The sequence below is a fragment of the Dryobates pubescens genome, chromosome 2, assembly GCF_014839835.1.
Source record: "Dryobates pubescens isolate bDryPub1 chromosome 2, bDryPub1.pri, whole genome shotgun sequence".
Lineage (NCBI taxonomy): Eukaryota > Metazoa > Chordata > Aves > Piciformes > Picidae > Dryobates > Dryobates pubescens.
The window spans coordinates 21,441,602-21,461,898 of NC_071613.1; the positions used below are offsets into that span (position 1 = coordinate 21,441,602).

The following is a 20,297-nucleotide window of genomic DNA, read 5'->3' on the forward strand; positions in this document are numbered from 1 at the left end:
TCAGAATGTCTTACAGCTTCACACAGAATGTCTCTTGAACTACTTGTAGCTCTTACTCCCTTATTGAAAAGGGACATGAAAGTGATGTGTGTAAGCATGTAACATGACAAATGACTGGCTGGGTTACTCAGGGTATATTTATAGCAATGCAGTTACTGTACAAATACTCAAAGCTCTTGATTAAGTTTATCTGAGCATGGCAATTTGAGTTGAGTAAAAGATCTCAAAAGAGCAGAACTGGAAGAATGTTGGACTGGTCCTTATCTTGAGGAACTTCATGTATATACATGTTCCAGTACAAACTTAAAGTCCAAAAGCAAGGCATTTTTAGTTGTTTTGTAAATACATGATGGGATTGTGTTTTTATCAAATGTCAAGGTTAGGCAAAGTTTAAGCAGTGTCTCACTGGATTTATTCTTGATGGTGTTATCCAGTGAACTTGTCTGTGTACAAATGGAATAGAGGTGAAATAACTTTCCTCAATTATTTTTCCTTTTAGCTTCCAGAAATGCTTCATGGAGATGGAGATAATGAAGAGCATGGCTACTGCCCTGTGGGGCAGTTCATTCTTCAGAACCTCGGCCTGCTTCTTGGATTTGCCATCATGCTGCTGATTGCTCTCTATGAAGATAAAATTGTGCTTGACATCCAGTTTTGACCTAATTCTGGTAATCACTGTGGTTACAATACTGTTACTGTATGGCTTTGAGTCTGCACTGTGTCACTGTCTGCACACTGCTCAGAGAAGCAGCAGCTTGCACTACTTACATATGCACAGGAGATTCACTTCTGTGTAGATTACCTTCTGCTTTATTTCCAGTTCAGATGAGATAACCTAATCACTTAGATCACTTCTAAACTCAAGTGAGCAACAGGAAATGCTAACTAGGAGAAGTAAATGCCAAGTTCAGTGTCCCACAGAGGAAGCACTGCTTGCTAGAGAAAGAGTGAGTGAGTGCAGCAAATGATCTCCTCGTCTGGGAAAATACCATTTCATTAGGATGTTGGAACAGAACCCAGAAACGGTTACAGCTGAAATGCAGGCCTCTGCAAAGGAACCTGAGTCAGCTTGAAATGCCACCTAAGTCTTAATTATGTATGGAGATACGTATATAGGGATGTGCATGCATACATGGCTCACTCTGTGTGTGTGTCTATGTGCATTCTGGGCTGAATCTTCTGCATGGTGATGACTGGAAGTATTACATCTTACAGCAGTGCACAGCTTGAACTCACTGTGCTGGATTACATTTCTAAACAGAACCCCAGAACCTGCACGCTGTGTAAGCTGTGTGAGTCTGCATTAAAGCTGCACCCCACAGTTACAAGTCCTCGTGCAAGAGGGCAGGCAGCTGCGGTCTATGCTGCCGAGTGCCAGGTTCTGTGGAGGAGCAGTCTGAGCATGTCTTTCTGACCAAGACTGGTGTTTGTTCCTTGACAGTCTTAGGAGAATTGGTGTTAGCTTAGGGAGATCCCTGGTGCTGGAGTTACTAAGCTATTTCTGGTTCTTACAGAGACTAAACATGTATTTGAGTGCCACCTGCAGCGTAAACTACTGAAGAATTGTGGCTGTGAATGCGTGCAAACTCTTGGAACAGAGCATCAGTATGGGAATATCTCCAGTTTTTCTGAACACTTAACTTGGGGTTGTTTTTTTCCTCTCCATGTTCAAACAGTCCAAAGTGCAGTATGCTCGTTACTGACCCAGGCACCAAGGCTGAATTAGCTCTTTGTGTGTAGTACTGGTGGGTTGACAGTGCTCTACCAGCAGATCAACATCTGCTTCTACAGTGCCTCCATAATCAGGCATTGTAGCACCAGCTGTGTCTGGCAGCAGAGAGTATGAAGCAGATTTCTGCTTCTACCATTAAAGGAGTTCATTTCTATGCTATTTTTTTACATTTTGGTATTTAAGATATATTATTAAAAAAGCAGCTGTGATCCATGGTATGTGTAAAAGATAGACTGACATTTGGGCCTTAACTCGCCAGGATCAGTTGTCCTAGTGCTTATATATATATATTACCAGACAGGAGTTAGTTCTTGTACCCATCTCCTTGAAAACCTGTGAGTCTGTGAGGAGTGCAAGTGCATTCTGTAGTGCCAGTCCTAAGCATGGTGGCAGCCTTCTGGAACGCATACAGTTTGTCTCCTTCCTGTGTGTGCCAGGTGAAAGTGTACTTTGACTGTGCTGTAAGTGTGTTTCGGTCTGCTTGGTGCCAGTGTAGCTGCTAAACACTGATCCTAACGCCTTTGATGAGAGCCAGTTGGTATCTTCATTCCATTTCAAGTTTGTCTTTCCCCTGGCCTTTGTGGGTCAGTTTATTTTCCACTGAGAGCAGCTCGTGTATTTTAAAGATACCTGTTGATTCTTGCCAGTATTTCTTCCTACCGCAGTATCAAGAAACAGTATTAAGGGTCCAGTCCAGAGCCGGGCGCAGCTTCTTCAGTGAAGAAGTCAGAAGCCCAGAGTTCAGGCGTGCAGCCATGCGATGCCCTGAACTCAGGTTTTTCTTTTTTTTTCCTTCTTCTTTAAACATGTTTACTGTTAGACCCTAATTAGCTAGCAGCACTGTTGTTAGCTTCAGATTACTGAATTGCTGCAGTGTAAAAAAAAGATCCTGGGTGACCTTTTGTCATTGTGTCAATCTTGGGTCACTGAGTACCATTTTCAAAGAGAATTAATCCACTGGATACCTTCTGAGGATCCAAGTTTAAACTCCTCTTGTTTCTTATGTATTAAACTGACCCTTAGTATTCCTTTTCTGTTACTTCTGTCCAGTATAGCGGGGTCACTGTGTGGTTGAACTGCTAATTTGTCATCATTTTTTTTAAACTTCATTTCTGTTCCTTTCAAATGAAGATTTCTGTATTTCAGGTAGTATATTTACTTTTGTATTAGTTGGAATGTGGTTATAGGTTAATACACTGCCTGTAGAAAAACAAGTTAACTTCCTTCCACGACCATCTTCAGGCAAGGGAAAATGGTCCTTGAAGGTAGGTGCTGTCTTGTTCATTAAGTAGGGGCTGTTTCCTTTTATTGTCTAGTATTTATTACAAGTTATGAAGGGCAGTGTAACAGCTGTGACTTCTCTATCTCTTTGTTTCACCAGTATTTAATTCCAAATGATGCTAATGGACACTTCTGAGTCATATTACAGACAATCTGAATTCCACTACATTTCCACTTGGCTTCAACATTCCATCCTGCTTGACCCCAGAGTCTCGGTTAACTTGTATTTGTTGGAGGGCATCAATGTTACTTGTATAGGACGATGCTGTCACTGTGTGACATCCCATATAAATTTTGATGTCGATCACATTGCACTCAATCCGCTGTGATTATGCTTAGAAAATACTGTAGTTGCTAGATGCAGTGTGATTTGGGGTTGGTTTGGTTTTCTTTTCTTTCCCCTCCCCGTTAACAGTTGAGTCTATGGTTTAAAATGTGATGATGGTCCTATAAGATACATGCTGAGCTATCAGTCTTTTTGTTACAACTAAATAATTTTTTAAGATTTTATAAAGCAGGAAATGATCAAATGCTGTTTTGTTCATTGTCAGCAGTGTTGTGTTCAATTTATGTATGGTCCTTCTGAATAAGGAGCCTTCAGAAAATAAAGCAATTCAATTCAAGGAGCAGGTATTTTTGTTGGCTCTTACAATGTTTTATTGTGCACCTTTCTGCTTCAGATCTCATGAGAAGCACAAATGCAACACTGCAGACAGACCCATGTTGAATTCTGGTTTTACCTAGCCTGGCATGCATTGCTGTGGGTGATCTGGAAATGCACCTACCTTGGCTAACTAGGACAGGTTTATGAGTTAAGCTGGCACAGTAAGGCCACGCCACGCCTGATCCAGTGTTCCTGTGGTCTGTCCGAGGGCAGAGTTATTGCCATCACAAAGTTGGTGGAGTGGCCAGTGGTGGACAGGATCCCTCTTCTCTCACTGGTCTTGTACAATGGGGCCAGGTAGCTTGGCCGCTGTGGAATGTCAGCTCTCTTGCAGGGCTTCAGCCATATCTACAGTAAAGAGCAAAACAGTCCTCTTCGTCTCAGAACAAATAAAGGAAAGGGGCTTGGCCAAAGTGTTTCCGTGGTTTTGTTTGGTTGACTGCTTTTAACAGAGAGCCCTGGAACCTGTTTCTTGTTTCCTCTCCCAAAATACATACCACCAAACTTCCCATCAGTGCTCGTATTAGCAGTATTCCAAGCTTCTCTCAGACAGTTTCTATTTCAGAACAAAACATCTTAGTTATTTAAGAATTAGCCTTGTCTCTCCTTCAAAGACTAGATCTTAAGAGTATTAATTCAACGGTATTTGTTGGTATAGAATAGTAGAAAATGTAACCAAATGAAAGATACTGACCACAGGTACTGCATCATAGAGAATTTTTGGCAGGGATTCTCCTAGCTTCTTAGTTTGCCTGTTCCAGCGTGCTCCATCCAGGAATAGTCCATGGATGTAGACCCCTGGATCAGGTGGAAGAGACACTGTTATTACACAAAACCTGGGAGCAGCAGGGACCACAAAGCCTTTCATTGGTTCCTAAGTGAGGATGGGCAACTTAGTCAGGTGTGCACGTTCCAAGTGGTCAAATACCTTCAACACCATCTTACCCTTCACCACAAGCCATTATGATTACAGTTCTGTAAAGCTTTTTCAGGTTACAGTGCCTAGTGAGAGCAGTGTGTCCAGCCAGCAGCTTGAACGCTACTTTAAAGCGTAACAATGAGAGCTGTCAGTGTTTCCAACCTGGGAGATCTGAGTATAAAAACGTCCCTGCATCCAGCTCTGGAGCCCTCAACACAGGAAGGACATGGGCCTGATAGAGCAGGTCCTAGAGGAGGGCCATGAAGATGCTTCCAAGCCAGACCCTTCTATTCTGTGAAATGGTCATTCACTCGTGAGTCTTTCACATGGTCTCATTGCTTATGTTTCAAATTGCCTCTTGCTTCTACCTCTCAAAAGCAATTTATTAAAGGAATTTTTTAAAAGTTTAAAAGCACAACTATATTTTGACATCAGAAAGACTTCACAAAACGATAGCTGTCATTCCAGCAGTTCTCCAGAAGAAAAAATAAGTTATATCTCTTTTGTTTTGATTTTTTGGTCAAATCTGCAGTTCTTGTTCTGTAGACTGAAAGCTCTGTAACTTCTAAACCAAAAACTAAGCACACCCCAACAGAAAATGACTTGAAACTGCCTGCATGTGGTATTCCCAGGGAAGCTACCAAGCCCTGCTTTTTTTATACCACTTCCAAACTGATCCACAGAAGAGCATAAAATAGTATTAAGAGTATTAAGAACAGTTCAGTTTAATCTGTCCTCCTTTCCTGGAGAAGGACAAGCTATCATATGTATCTGCCACTGGAACCTAAGGTAAGGAATGAATCATAAAGTCGGGTGATAAAAAACCAGGGATTTTTGCCCCCTCAGAGCAGTTTCCTGTTGCACATTGTGATCATATCCCTAAGAATTTTTTCCTAAGGATAGTTAAAGTAGCATCCCCAGCTTCTACACTGAATGTTTGGTTTCCCTAGGCTGAGGAAGCAATGCAGCTGGAGACAGATGCTAACAAGATCAGAAAAGGCAAGCCAGCAAGCAGCTGTGGGAGGTCTGGGGTAAGATGTGTCCTCTGTCAGTGCCACCTTATCTGCACACTGATCCAGGAGGTGAAGAGACCTCCTCAGGGCTTTAGGATTTAAAGAATGTTTTGCCTCTTCAGTTTTTGTGCATCTCTTGGGAGCACTGCAGTTGTGTATGCTTTCCAGCTGAATCCATTAACTTATTTGCCTATCTCTCAGTATGCAAATTAATATCTTCTGAATACATCAGCAAAGGCAGGTGTGTGTCAAGCATTTACTTACCATCCTCAGGAGCTGTTTCATATTCCTTATCTTCCAGCACTTGGTAGTCAAACTCTAGTAGGTCTATTGGAATGGTATATTTCCTGGCATAGTTCTGCTGGGCACCTGTTAAGAACGCCTGAGTGAAGAAGAATCCTGAAATCCAGAAGACGGGTGGAGTTCCATTTTCATACCACTGCTGCAGCAGCAAAAGAGAAAAGACAAAACTGCTTTTGTTTTAGTATGTAGGAAAGCAAATATCTCCTAGAATAAAAGAAGTAATTTCTCCCTCTCTGAATCCAGGATTGTCTTTCATAAAAGCAAGGAAACTGGGGATGGCTGCTCTCTGTTTGGAATGGCACTAACTTCTGGTTACAAACATCCAAACAAACGTGGGGGGTAAGCAACCCTATGAGATTGGGCTTCACGGGATGCTTGAGATTACCAAGACACAGGAAGGTGCTGAGGCTCTAGATTCCGCTAATTTAAAAGTGTCACTATGGGGAATCTGCACTCTGGCAGGTGAAGGAAACCCAGAGTCTGCCTTAACTTAAGCTGCAGCTTATGAGGCCAGTTCTGTCACACAGTATTGTTGATGTCCTGCAGCTCTGTGAAGTGCAGGGTATGTGACAAAATGGGCTATAACAGTGCTGTGGTGAGCCAGTGGCTGTACCAAACAGCTGCACAAACGAACTGAGAGTCACCTGTCACTTAGTGGAGTAAATTGGTGTGTTCACTTGTGAAGATGTCTCCTGACAGCAACAAATAATAAATGTGTGGAAAGGGGGTGTGTTCACCTGTAAGAACTTTAGCCTGTTAAGGAAGTCAGTCACATAGCCTCCCAGAGGCTTGAGGCTTGGGTAAGACTTTGTCATCCACAGTGCTGGAATTTTGCCTTTCAGAATGCTGTTCACCACTTCCTCCAGTTCAGCAGACATCACCACTAGCCCCTACAAGACATTTGGGGAAGGGAGCTGTCAGAATGCTTCACCTAGCAGGCTTGCTTTAACAGTTAAAATAATGGAGTGCTCAGTCCAGCAGATGGTACAAACTTCTAGCCAAGGCAGATGGGAGCATCAGGCACAGCAGTCTGCCTTCAGTTCCTTTCAGCTCACCTTGATTGCTCTCTGGATGTTGACACATGAGTCCCGGATGGTCTGCAGCAACTTGTTGAAGCGCCCCATCTCTTGGACAAGCACAGTGTTCATGCTTTGAGTGTAAGTGGTTGGGTACCTTCTCATCGCTGCTTCGGTGTCAAAATCGGAAGGAAGCTTACTCAGGATGTCACCTGTGACTTCATAAACAACTTCATCGGTGGATTTTGCACTGCCACCAGCTGCCCAAGACTAGAGTGAGCCAAAAATGGAGATTTGAGAGAGGGAAGGTAGGAGAGTGAGTAGTAAAATGCAGGAGAAGAGAGCTGTTAAAAAGGAGTTGTTTAGAAGATTCAGTTCCATGACTGAAATTAATTTGTTTCAGAATTTCCTCTGTTACTGCACTCCAAGACAGCACAACTAAAATCTGTTTTCTACAGGTTGGTTTCCACTGGGACCCAATACAACTAAGACAATAAGGAGCAGTAGTAACAGAAAAAAATAATTATCTGAGCCTACTACTGTATAGATGGAGTAGAAAGTCCCGGTAAGATGGGGTGTGACTCTTTATATACCTGTGCAAGAAGAATGTTGTCAAATAACAGCTGTGTTTCTGACTGATCCTTTGTAATATCAGCATTTGCATTCATTCCAAAGACCTCTGGGGAAGGGTTCAGGGGCAGTGTCTTGGTGTAGTCAATATAGCTTTGGTACTGGAAAAGAAAAAAATACCCCTGGTTTGAAAGGAGATGGAGAAGCAGCCAAACAGCCCCTGACAGGCTGCAAGCTGTGTCTCAAAGCCACTACAGACTTTGCCAGTGTAACAAATACAGTGTGTAACCCAAGACAGAAAAGGAGATAGAGGTGCTGACTGCCTCAACTTCCTTTGGTCCAGCCTGTTAGCCTGGACTAAGGACTGGCTTTTAAGTTTTCTGACAGATCTCGTGGCAGTTGCGTTAAGTTCTCCAACACAATGAGATACCTAGCACGGGGAGATGCAGCCCCTCGGAGCCCACCACTTTCTAGCAGACCAAAGGATAGTGTCTATGGGTAACATAACTGCTATGATAAATCAAGCACGTCACTGTGTCCTTTCTATCTCCAGCAGACAGGAGCAGCTGCTTCTCTTATGCTTATTTTATACTGCTTTTAACCTAAGCAGCAACTTTCAACCTCACTGGCACACTTAGAAGACAAGTCACGCAGAGCAAAGTCAGTTTAGTCCATAGTAGTTGTGGTGGGTTGTTTTGGTTTGGTTTGGTTGGTGTTTTTCACACCATTTCTATTTCTTGGAGGTCACTGGAATGAGAGATGAAGCCACAACAGCAAGCAGTGACAACAGTAAGCACTGGGGAATGGACTGTAAGGAGAGATCTGCCTATTGACAAAATAAGGTGTTGGTACCTGCTGTTGGGGGATACTTACATCTCCTTCAGGAGGGGCAAAATAAAGGCCACTTGGGTCAAATGTATAATCTGCATTTGTTATGAGCTCCGGGGAGAAGAACATGCTCAGCAGGCTGCGGAGCGTCCGCCGGTCCCAGTCATCAGTGACTCTGCCACCATAGTTACATTCTCCAGTCATATAACGAAGAGCTTCAAATGGCACCTCCTGGACAAAGTGAGACAATGATGTGACTGCAGCCCAGCACTTCTCTGGGCAAAGGAAAGTTATAGAAAACACTTCCCAAATTCCCTCTACAAGTCTGGTTAAAGTATAAATGTCATAGGGCCAGCACTGTGCTCAAATTGTATTTATTTACTTTTAGAAAAATCAAACATGCTTAAACATTGAGATGGTGAGAAGCTGGAGTCCTTTTTGGGTGTATAAGAGGAAGAAACTACAAGTGATGAGTGAGAAAGTGATGTCTTTACAGGACATCAGGGCAAAAGCCTGCTGAAAACTGGATAAAGCAAGCCAATTTCCAAAAGGACCAACAAATCTCTTCTCTACATACAAGTTATTTTCATTCAGGAATGAAAATGCTTGCCTCCCTGCTAGGCACTGCATTTGGTCAGATAATGGGAGGACATTCTTCCTTCCCTCTCCCACAGAAAGAAACACCTTCACCATGCTGTTTTCTCATGCTAAATCACAATTTACCTTACCCACATTTACCTTACCTTAACCAAAACCACTCCAGGCTGAGTGGCGTAAAAATACCACCCCTGCTCCTGCACACAGCCAAAGCTCTAACAGTAGCCGGCTCTAGTAGAGCATAAAGAAGTATCATGAATTGCTAGCAAACTCCAGAGAGGCTCCTCTGAACCAGTGCCTAGCTCTGTAAACAGGGAAGAAAACCTCACCTGCCACCTTTTCACAAATAGCTCATAGTTGCTGCTGAGCTGCAGCAGTCCAGGGTCTAGTAAATATCCCTGTCCCTGAGTAAATCACACCTGGTGATTAATTAGGATTTTTGGTGTGATACTTTCCAGCTTCTAGTAACATGGCCAGCAGCTGCACCTGCGGCTCCTGCCTAGAGACAGGATCATGAACAAGACAACTGTACAGACCAGATACCACTCTGGGAGTGACTGTGGGAGCACTGCTGTGAGCTGCCCTGTGTTTGATGCACTGCCCCAGGATGCAGCAAAGCCCAGTGCCTGCACCATGGTCACCATACCTGGTACTGGTCGAGGAAGATGCGCAGCTGCTGCACACTGATGCGCAGGTCGGTCTCATTGAACTCGTAGGGGATGTTCCAGCCCAGCGGCCCAAAATTCCGCCTCTCTTGCACCAGTCCATGGAAGAAGCAGAGGCCATACAGCAATGTCTTGAACTCGGCCTTTAATGCAAACGCACCACCGTTAATCATTTGTGGCTACTGAACTAAGTCACTTTTCCCTCACACCCTGCACAGCAGTGCTGTTGGAGGCACTCAAGCACCTCCTGCTCTGCTAGCACGCTGCTGCTGAGTCATGGGGAGCCTTCAGCAGAGAGTCAAACTGCCACAAGCATCAGGTCTAAACATTCTCTTAAACCAGGGTGAGTCCTCAAAGCCATTCCATTTTTAAAGCTATGCATCCACCTGCCTGTAATACACATAACATACAACTGTATGAGACTGTGGTACCTTAAAAGTATATTCTGTACCACTGCATTATGAAAGTGTTCACACAGTGCTGCTGCTTTCTTTTCCCTCCTTAAAGGCCTGAAGTCTATGCTTATAAAGAAAAACTTCACTTAGGAAGTTTTGTTTTTCAGTTTAGACCATTTTGCAAAGTATCACCTCATTTAGAAGAGCTACATTAGTTACAGGAAAACACTGTAATAGACAGCTAATTATGAGAAGAGTGGTTAAGATCTCCCACCAGGCTCACTTTTTCAGACTAGATAACTATGTATTAACATCATACCCCAAAAATCTCAGTTGAAGCAGAAGACAAGCAATCAAAATTTCAATTTACTTTACTATTGCACATAATCAAACCCAGTTTCATTGCCATGGAAGACAACTGTTCAGTTTGGGAGGTTTCCCCCCTTCCAGAGCACGCACAGACATTCATCTGGGAGTGCTTTAAGTGATTTACAGAATTACAACATTACTCACAGGTTTTGTGCAGCTGCTGAAAAAGTCAGGATCAGCTATTGGATCCATCAGGTAGGAACGAAGGATGTTGGCTCTTAAACCTTTTGGTGCCTCATTGGTCATCTTCACACCATTCTGAAGCACAGACACTGGGAAAGTGGCAGAGGGGTAACTGGTGAGCCACATCCGGAAGTCAGGATGTGTGGCGTCAGGGTTCAACTCCTACAATAAACACATTAAAAAAAACAGGCAATTGGAAGCCACATCAGACTGATCTACACCTCAGGTACTGTTATTAAAGCAACTGAGTTAAGTAGGAAAAGTCCAGGGCAGAGTTAAATGTTTATATGTGGTCATAGTCAAAGTCCCACCAAGGAGTGAAGCTTCCCTTGCACAGCTGAGGAATTTTCATTCACAAATTCAGAACTGTGAACTAAGATTTACCCTCCCCATGCTTGCTTGTGGAATCCATGAACAAAAGCAAGCACAGGCCCTATACCACAAGAGCAGTGGAATGACTCCTCTGCACACTTCCTGCCCTCACTGTCACACAGCTGTTCTGAGAGGGCTATAGTAGTAATATCTATACATCAGAAGTGAGTTTTGTAAGAGGGGAAAAAGATAAATATATGCTAGGACCTTTTTAGAAGCGCTACTTTTCTCAAGAGTAAAATCCCTTAGCATGCTGCTTTACTGAAGAAACAGACACAGGATGAAAGCTCTTGGCCTGCAGAGACTTTTGCATCAGCTGGGATTTACCACCCAAGGTGAGGGCCAAACCCACCTTCTATTCCAGCAGGCAGAGGGAAAGAGACAGGATCAGCCCTGATGGAATGGAATTGTCCAGATATGAGCTAAAGTGGCTGGCACCTGTCTGGCTCAGACATGCCTTCCAGAGCACTTAAAAAAGAAGATACTTATTTTTACCTCACAGACTCTTTCCAGTGTTGGCATCCATGAACTGGCTAGGTGGCAGTTTTGCAGAACAATCCACGTCCCATCCTTCACTGCCTTCTCTATCATCTTCATGGCTATGGGGCCTTGGCCTTGACCAAGTGACAGAGAACTAATTTTTGCACCACCATATCCCTGCACAGAGAAGGCAGATTGTAAGCAAGAATAACACTGCATCAACATACTAAGCCTTCCAGTGTGAGAATTCACACCTGTATGCATGCTTGAAATATATTTTAAAACACAGCTTAAACATTTGTTTCAGTCTTTCTAACTAAAACCTCTACTGTCCACTGAAAAGCTCCAACTACACATCCATTTAATTGAAAGTGGAAAATTCTGACAGTTTCAAAACCCTCCTGCAAACAGGATGTGCTTCCAGTGTGTGGGCAACCCACTGCAGTTGCAGGAGGCATTTGCAGCTTGGTGTTGGAGATCTGAAGTATGTCTGGGCTCAGCAGCACAAATTCTGACAATCAGTCAGGAAAGGCAAGAAATATCAAGATCTTACCAAGAAACAGCAACTGTCTGGTACTGCAACAGTATTCTTCTAGATGGGAACTAATTTAGGCTATTGGGAAGTTTTGGGGTTAAATGCCATAATGACAGTCAATGCTGACAAAAATCCTTGCTTCGATTTTGAGGCTTAAATGCTACCCCAGACCGTAATGTCCTGTATTCTTACAGTGGTTTTTGATTAAGTAATGTGTTACACAATAACACTTGTTAGAAAAACAAAACTATTTTGAGGTAAGTGTCCTTACAATAAATGTTTAAAGCATTATGGCTCTGTTCCACTTCCCACTTCTTACACAAACTAATTAAACAATCACTCACAACATTATAAAACATAGTTAAAAAATGTAATATACTTTTGGTTTTATGAACAGTAGAGAAATTATTAATTTTTCCAAACAGACAGCTTGCTTTAAATTAGTGATTTGTGTTGAGGAAAATCATGAGATGAATTTTAACATAGTTTTGGGCAGGTTTTCTGAGCTTACTTTGGCATTTCAGCTTTGACTTCAACAAAGTTTCTTGGTCCACCCAAACACAGGCACATACACAAACATCGGCTGTGTTGATATTAAAATACCTGATCATCAGCAAACTTCATAAGGGCTGCCATGGGGTCAGCCCCAGGAGAAAGCACAAAGATCAACGGTGCACAGCAGTGGCTATCAGCAAAGGTTTTTGACAAGTCAAATGGAGGTGGCTCAATGAAAGGACGGCCCAGGTTGTGAACAATAAATTCCTGCACCATTGGTACCATCTGAGAAGAAGGAAAAATAGAATTGTTCCCAGTTTTGTGTAAGCATTAACACAGATTATTCTAATCACTTTAATTTCAAGGGCAGCATTGCTGCAGATAAAAGCGGATAGAACTACAGTTCCAAAGGAATCGGGGATTTAGCATGTGTAAATCCAGGCAAAAAAACAACAAAGATGTTCTAAGAGGGACAGAACTGGGACTCCTATGCAAATGAGGCTTCATCTGATTTCTGTCACCACACCTGCACAGACTGCTCATCTGCCGATAGCAGAAGGTGGATTTTTTTTCCTGCACTTACTATCCCTATACCCTGGAAAGGATTTAAATTTTCCAGCCTTATAATGCAATACCTTTCAAAGGTGTTCAGATCTTGGCTTAGAAAACCGTTATGTACAGCACTCCTGCACACACTGCTGCTTAAGTGTGCAACTGATTTTACCTGGGCTCTGTACCAAAACAAGATACAGCTTAGAAAATGCTTTGATCCTTCTCTATATCAGGGGCTAAGTGACAGCAATTGTTCTATTACCTGATGAGCCCAACCCAGCAGAGAAGAGGGGGTCAGGGAAAGAAGAGAAAAGCCAAGGACTGAAAACAGATTCAGAGAAACATCCCAACTAACACCAATACAAAATTAATAAACCTATGCTCAGCCCAGGTATACCAGTCACAATGAGAAGGCAGTCCTGAGGAGGAGGAAGAAGAACTGGGTCAGGAAGAGGCCAAGCAAGAGCAGAAGCCCAAATACAAAGTTCCTTCTCCTCAGCTAACTTCCCCTTTTATACTGAGTATGATGTTGCTGATCTGAGACATACCTGTAGCCAACATGGATCAGCTGCCCTGGCTGACTCCAAAATGCTAATGGCCTGCAGCCCACAGCTGGCTTGGGGTTTAATCCCAGCACAACCAGGATTCTGTAAACCCTTACAGATACCATTTTTCTGAAAACATCCCCATTCCTTTTATCTCTTGCCACACTCTAGAATATTTTACAATAATCACCTCCCCTTTAAAGAAATGCAACAGTATTCATAAATGTGATACTAGGATTTCATCCCTGAACACTATGTTCAAGAAGCGCTCAAGGTTTCAAGCAGCAAAGTTAATTCAACCACTTTGGGCCCAGTCGAGTTGTTTTTGTTTTTAATTGCATAGGTTAAATTGCTGTATTGGTAACTAGATTTTTTAGCTTGCATTTTTGGTATTCCAATCACAAAATGTGCAATTTTCATACTGCATCAGCATAGGTGCTTTCAGTTAATAAATATATAGTGTATGACAGGGAAAAAAACAGTATTAGCAGCTTCATTTCTTTTGCTGGTCCTGCTCATAAACTCACCTGTGTTTTGACTGACTGTAGACCTCACCCTGCTCTACAGGTGCCATGTGTCACCCATTACTGTAAAGCATTAAAGGTGAGAGAGAGGAAGGCTCTGGGTTACAGTGACTGCAGGCTTTACAGATGGAGAGGCTCTTGAAGGAGCTTAGCTTGGCTTCCAAACTGCTGAGTGATTTTAAGGAGATGTATGAGTACGAGAACCGTTTGAAAACCTTCACCAAGTGGCCTTTCACTGAGGACTGCAAATGCACCCCAGAGAACGTAAGTCTGAAAATGAAGATTTTGACTATGCCTTATTCTTTATATACTCTGCCCCACTGTGAAGTCATTGTTAAGTATATTTATATTCAAGAAGTTAATATAAAGCTTTGAGCTTCCCCTAAGCCTGAGAAAGATGAGAAGTTGAATACTCCAATCTGCTCAGAAGTCCTGTAGTAGGATGACTGTTTTCTGCAGGTTCAGTTCTCTAAGTCTAGCCACACAATTAAATACAGCTACTTTTTTGTTTTCTGGTTTCTTCTCTCCTTGAAAAGTGGTTAAAGCTTATATTATAATATCTTTCTAATTGCAAATTTTCATTCCTAAAACTGAAGCCCATATAAGAGGAATCCAGGAGGAATGAGTGGAATGATCACTATTCAGAATGAAGAAGCTGAAAACATTTAAATTTTAGAAAATGTAATGTTTATGCCCCTGCAGGCTTTGACTTGAACACTTAAAAAAAAATAAAACACCAGAAAACCACCACAAAAACCCACACCTGACTTCTACTTTGGCACACACATGAAACTTCCAGGCTGGATCCCCATGATTCACAGAGCAAGAGTTATCTGAGAAGTGTCAGGTTTGATAACTGAAACACATTCACTTAATTTTTAGTGTTCTGACCAGATGTGACTCTATAGTGACAGGCAAACACAGAAGTTGAGGAAGCAGTATTTTACTTGTATTGTCAGTGGTGTAAGAGTTCTCTATGGCCATGGTCTTATGCTGGTTTTCTCTCTGAAGAAGAATATTCTTCACAGTCCTGGCTGTGGCAGGTCTTGCACACAGCATCTGAAATGCCTCTGCTAAACGTTATCTGGTAGAACAAAGCTACTCCTGTGGATGTCACCGCTATGCAGAAATCTGCTCACTACTTGCAGTCTATTCCTTGTTCCTTCACTAGTTATTTACCTGCCTGTAGTCCTCACACTTAAAATTTACTTCTCTACCTGGTCTGTGCTGACAGGTGGTGTGGGGAGACATTATTTGCAAGCTCTCAGAAACAGTTTACTGCTGTGAACTTAAGTGTGTTGCATGAGACTCTAAACTTCTACACTGTCACCTGCAGATGGCAAAGGCGGGCTTTGTCCACTGTTCAGATGCAAATAAACCAGATGTGGCAAAATGTTTCTTTTGCTTGATGGAACTGGATGGTTGGGAACCAAACGATGACCCATGGTAAGCACAGATGTTGTAATGTTCTTGAAGTATTCCTCCAAACTTCTCTGACAACATCCCCTTACTCACTACAACATTACCAATTTCTCTGTAACAGTTCACACAACTGAAGTCCACTGCAAGTTTACTTTACCCAGTAACCTGGCAATAGTTCAGCTTGCTCTTGTCTGAGATCCACCACAATTCATTTCATACATTTCCTGTATGATACTTTTTTCTGCCGATAGACAGCAGAAGTACCAAAGAGATCTGTTTGTTTAGATTTCTTCATCTCTTAAAATGTAATTTTCACAGGCCTAGTGTCTCTTCTTATTGTGGGTTTGTTGCAGGGAGGAACATGTCAAGCATCACAACTGTGGGTTTTTATCTCTTACTAAGCATTTTGATGACCTGACAATGGAAGAATTCTACATGCTGGAGATGACACGGCTGAGAACCTTTATTGTAAGTGTTAATCAGACAAGCTTGTATTAAGATTCAAAGCTAGAGTGTAAAGAAGGACTTCCATCTCTAAGATTTCCAAGCATCAGCCAGGAGTGACTGTGCTAAACTAATGACTTATGTGCATGATTGGCTAAGAAATCTGCACTTAAATGGTTCTCAGAGCAGTCTGAGAAGTCTCTGAGCAGTTCTAGCTTTTAAATGAAAACTTGTTTCCTTTAGCAGTGTTTTTCCAACAACTCATTACAGCACACAAAATGTCTTGGGTACAACAATTAATCAATTAATCCAAGAAGCTGTACAATGGACCTTTCTTGGGAGGGATGACCAACAGATTCAAAAAGCCAAAATCTGACTGGTTACTGCAGGTCTGAGGTCTCTCTCTCCGATGTGATACAAAATACAGTCAAACAGCAAGCTCACAGTTTATAGTAACAAGTATGCTAGCCATACCCGAAAGTGGTCACTGAACCACTGGCAGTGCTGCTGGGGAAGTTTCTTAATCAAAACGGGGTATGTATGTGAACTCCCTGCCAAACTGCTCTGCACTACTCAGACAGCAGTATGACTGACCACAGCTAGAAGTAGACTGCTAAGCTAGAACCAGATCAGTGGAGTTTTGAGGATCTAAGTTTTGAATGTAGCTTAACAGTTCAATTGCTCCACTGAAAGTCTCCATCTTTTGCTCTCCTTTAAGTGCAAAACTGGCAGAAGCATAATAAACTCTTTTGAGGAGGAAGTCGCCACAACTAGGCAGCGCCTTGTGGATACCTTTGTCACCAAGCACCAGTATACACCACCTCCAGCAGTGCCTCTCCATGCCATTTCCTCTGCCCAGCATTCTAGGACCTCTTACCACCAGCCAGAAGAAGACCCAGAGAAGTGAAGTGCAAAGCCTGACTCAAAAGGCTTCTGGGGTATAAACATTCCAGTTTTTATCTAGTGCTAATATAAAGCTAAAGAGCTAAGGAAGTGGAGAGAATTCCCTCCCCTGTCTCCCTGGGACAGAAGTCAGAAGTGTTTATACTAACTTCCATCTTATGTGCTTTGTCATTAGGGCTGATGGTAGACTAACGCTAGCATCACTAACCTGTGAAGATATAAAATGTCTGAACCAATACTTTTATTGGGATTTTTAGATTAACTTTGTATGGAATAAAGATTCAAAACTGAGAGCTCCTACTGTGATCTGTGCCACATTACATCTGTACAGGCAGACATTCAGAACAGTTCTGCTTCCAAACACTTTCCACAGAAGTGATCTTGTCTGCAGTAATCGCTACCTTTAAGCACCTACATTATCTCCACTCCTGCTTACCATATTTCTTTTCCTTCTAGATGAGACACAATGCACCACCGAGAGTGGCATCCATCAAAAAAGTTACATAGCAGGTGCACTGAACAAGGCAAGTCAGAGTCTGTAAGACAGTTTGAAGTAGGAAGAGCTCTAGGGATTTCGGTGTGTATACCAGAACTTAGCAAAAGCTATAAGGCCTACCCTTCTGCTTTAAAAAGGGTTTTCATTACAATATCACAATTTCAAACATGCTGGGGTTTTGAAATCTCCTTATTTCCTGCTTTCCTTTATGACAGACCACTGTAGAACAGCTGCAGACAGTGCAGACAAAATGCACACTTGAATATACTTGCAAACCCTTTCTTCATAAGGTGAAAGTTTGGTACATACTTTGTCAGGTCTCAGGCAGCGAATGATTAGCATCCTTTGGAACTCCTCCAACTTGTCTTGCCACTCTGCAGGAAATTCCTCATGCTGTGGATGCTAAAAACATGTATTTCATTAGTCTTTAAGGCATTTCTGAATTATCTTGATATGACAATAATGTATTTATTTTCTTCATCTGCAGAAGGAGTTTGACATGCTTAAGGGTTTTTTAAAAGCCACACTTCGTGTGTTTGTCTCAAAAGCTTGTCTTCTAGCAGAGAAGTTAGAAGATCTTCTCTAGAAAATGTTAACAGAATGAAGTGAAGGAAACCAGAAAGTGCACTTTTTACCACCTCCTTTCTGTTACGGTGTCAGTCTTCAATATTGCAATGATAATTCTATCGTCAATGACAAACATTACAGCATTTCGTGGTGACTGTGAGTGAGGTTGCACCTGAGTGCAGGAATACAACAATTGGAAAGTGAAGTCAGTGCATCAGAGAACTTAGTTTGTAAATAGGCTAGAGTAATCCAGCTACATTGTTAGTGCAGTTACGAGATTGGGAACAGCAGTTGTTGTGTGGCATGGCACCTTGTCAGACTGAAGTACAGTGCCAGCTAGGTTTGCCCTTCTGGAAACTGCTAGTGTAGCTCTGCTGCTGAGCTTCTTGGGCTTGCCTGTAAAGGGCTGGGCACACAGCTATGCAGACAGACCTGCACAAACTGCATTCTGAGACACTTTGATTTAGCAAATCAAATCATGTTCTGCTAAGGTGCTCAAGTCTGGCTCCCTCCTTCCCCACTTCTGGGCAGTTAGGATCAGAATCTTATTTTTGTTTATGTAGGGAGAAAATATCATTCTAAGGTATCTATCTACAACAGCTGTTGAAGAGGTTAGCTAAAACTGATTAGAGATATCCCTTCCCTGCTCGCTGCAGGGGAGGTGTTGGACAAGGTGATCTTGAAGAGTCCCTTCCAACCTGATGCATTCTGTGACTCTAAAAATGTGCAAGCTTTGTAGAAATTAAGTGAATTAGGAAACAGTGAGGACTCACTGAAACAGTGAAGACTCCACTGAGTTGTGCCACTGGGCCAATCTGTCTTCACTTCTCCATGTGAAGGGATGCCTCAGTAGCTTTGATATCAACTCAGCCAGTCAGAGGAGAACTAAGTTCCAGTCCCTACTCCACAGCATGTGAAACAGCAGCACATCCTTTTTGCTGAACAGAGATTTTCAGTTGCTAATTAGCTGGTGACTGCAAGTGCTTGGTGCTGTTAACATACCAAGCTGTCGTACACCACTTTCCACCCATCCTTCAGTTGTGTAAAACCCTCACGAATATTTTTGAAGCGGGGCAAGTCTTCTAGCCGACAAATTTCATCCCATGACTTTGAAGGAAGCCAGGTACAAGGATTAGGAAATGGATTGTCCAAACCTATGCCTCCAGTCAACAGAAATTTCCACTCATCTTCATTGATCTGCAATGAAAAACACTGCTCTCAGGACTAAATATAGGAAATAGAATAGGCTTAGTACACTGGCTGGGAAATCAACATATTTATCAGAAAAAGCTTCTATACAACTACTCAAAGCTTATTTCCAAAGTATTTGGTGTCTGGTCTTCAGTTAAACATGAGCTTAAGGAATCAAATAAGGTAAGGTATGAGCCCATTTCAAGGTCCATTTGCGTGCCTGACATGGGGAATGAACAATGGTAACTCATTAGATGTTCACATCCATTCTTGAAGTACCAAAATAAAGAAGAAAACAAATCCTTTATCTCAAAATTCTTTTGATGGCTGCCTTTGTAAACTGCAGTCCTTGGCAGAAGGATAACAGTGCCCCGTGATTATTGTTGTCAGCTCTTGAAAGAATTTTCTTTATTCCACAATGTACACATTTCTGAAGTTCCATTTCCAAAGGCTTAAGTGTTCCCATATTACACTGAAAGAAACAACTCCAGTTTTTCACATGATCAGGTTAAAATCCGTATTTTTCACTATGAATGTAAAAGGCCCTATAAAGAAATATTTTATAAATACTTACTAGACATCAGCAGAATCTGTATGGTACAAACATTTGGTTTGGAAGAATTCTATACAAAAATAAACATGAGTAGCTCTTTAAATCAATGGTTACAATTAATTTGTATATGCTCTTAAAACTCATAATGCAGTGAAGTTTTGCAAAGTGCTTACTGGAGGAATGACATCAACTAGGGTTTGGGTTAAGTGATGCTTAGAAAAACTCTCATTGTCTAGGTCAGTTTTGCCATATCTGTTTGTTATATATTTATTTCATTCTAGAGAATCTTTTTCAATGCTAATAATTGCTTATTAAAGTGAAAATTAAACACTGTAAAATTAAGGCTTAAATTCTTACCCTGTAAGTTCCTATTACAGCTCATTTGACTATGCCTTTTGATATACATCAGATCAAACTGCAAATGATTTGTAATTACTCACCAGCCTTTCATGTTTCAGGAGATTTGCAGTTAAACAAAAAGAGAAGAGCAGCTTGTCTTTTTCAAAGAGGGAGCGACAAACGTTGACATAAAGTGAGTAAGTAAAATGATCCTTGAGAATCTTCAACCTGCAGGTGTCAGAAAAAGAGCAAACTTCCATTAAGTATCAGTTTATAAAGAGTGCACTCTGGAAACTCATCACAAACCATTACTGATCTCCTTTGTTCTAAGGCCCCAAAGCAAT

General features: G+C 42.0%; 2 protein-coding genes across 7 annotated transcripts in view; one reads left to right on the top strand and one right to left on the bottom strand.

Annotated features, from left to right (window-relative positions):
• SLC39A10 (solute carrier family 39 member 10) overlaps window positions 1–3,650 on the top strand; it is a 38,397-nt gene extending 34,747 nt beyond the window's left edge. For 3 of the 6 annotated variants that reach the window (XM_054171667.1, XM_054171653.1, XM_054171681.1), the window contains exon 10: window positions 500–3,648. In XM_054171667.1, coding sequence (XP_054027642.1) covers window positions 500–658 — 159 coding nt within the window. In that variant the 3' untranslated portion in view covers window positions 659–3,648. Of the gene's footprint in view, window positions 1–499 lie in introns of all 6 variants that reach the window. The other 3 variants (XM_009910588.2, XM_054171689.1, XM_054171675.1) reach the window with 3 other exon arrangements.
• Window positions 3,651–3,807: 157 nt separating this feature from the next.
• Window positions 3,808–20,297, bottom strand: part of DNAH7 (dynein axonemal heavy chain 7) — an 87,405-nt gene continuing 70,915 nt past the window's right edge. The window contains exons 51-64 of the mRNA XM_054171643.1: window positions 20,055–20,181; window positions 18,873–19,067; window positions 17,613–17,705; window positions 12,526–12,702; window positions 11,403–11,564; window positions 10,497–10,697; window positions 9,570–9,731; window positions 8,372–8,557; window positions 7,522–7,659; window positions 6,968–7,198; window positions 6,650–6,802; window positions 5,874–6,051; window positions 4,372–4,475; window positions 3,808–4,025 (exon numbers count right to left, since the gene is read on the bottom strand). Coding sequence (XP_054027618.1) covers window positions 3,819–4,025; window positions 4,372–4,475; window positions 5,874–6,051; window positions 6,650–6,802; window positions 6,968–7,198; window positions 7,522–7,659; window positions 8,372–8,557; window positions 9,570–9,731; window positions 10,497–10,697; window positions 11,403–11,564; window positions 12,526–12,702; window positions 17,613–17,705; window positions 18,873–19,067; window positions 20,055–20,181 — 2,314 coding nt within the window. The 3' untranslated portion in view covers window positions 3,808–3,818. The remainder of the gene's footprint in view (window positions 4,026–4,371; window positions 4,476–5,873; window positions 6,052–6,649; window positions 6,803–6,967; window positions 7,199–7,521; window positions 7,660–8,371; window positions 8,558–9,569; window positions 9,732–10,496; window positions 10,698–11,402; window positions 11,565–12,525; window positions 12,703–17,612; window positions 17,706–18,872; window positions 19,068–20,054; window positions 20,182–20,297) is intronic.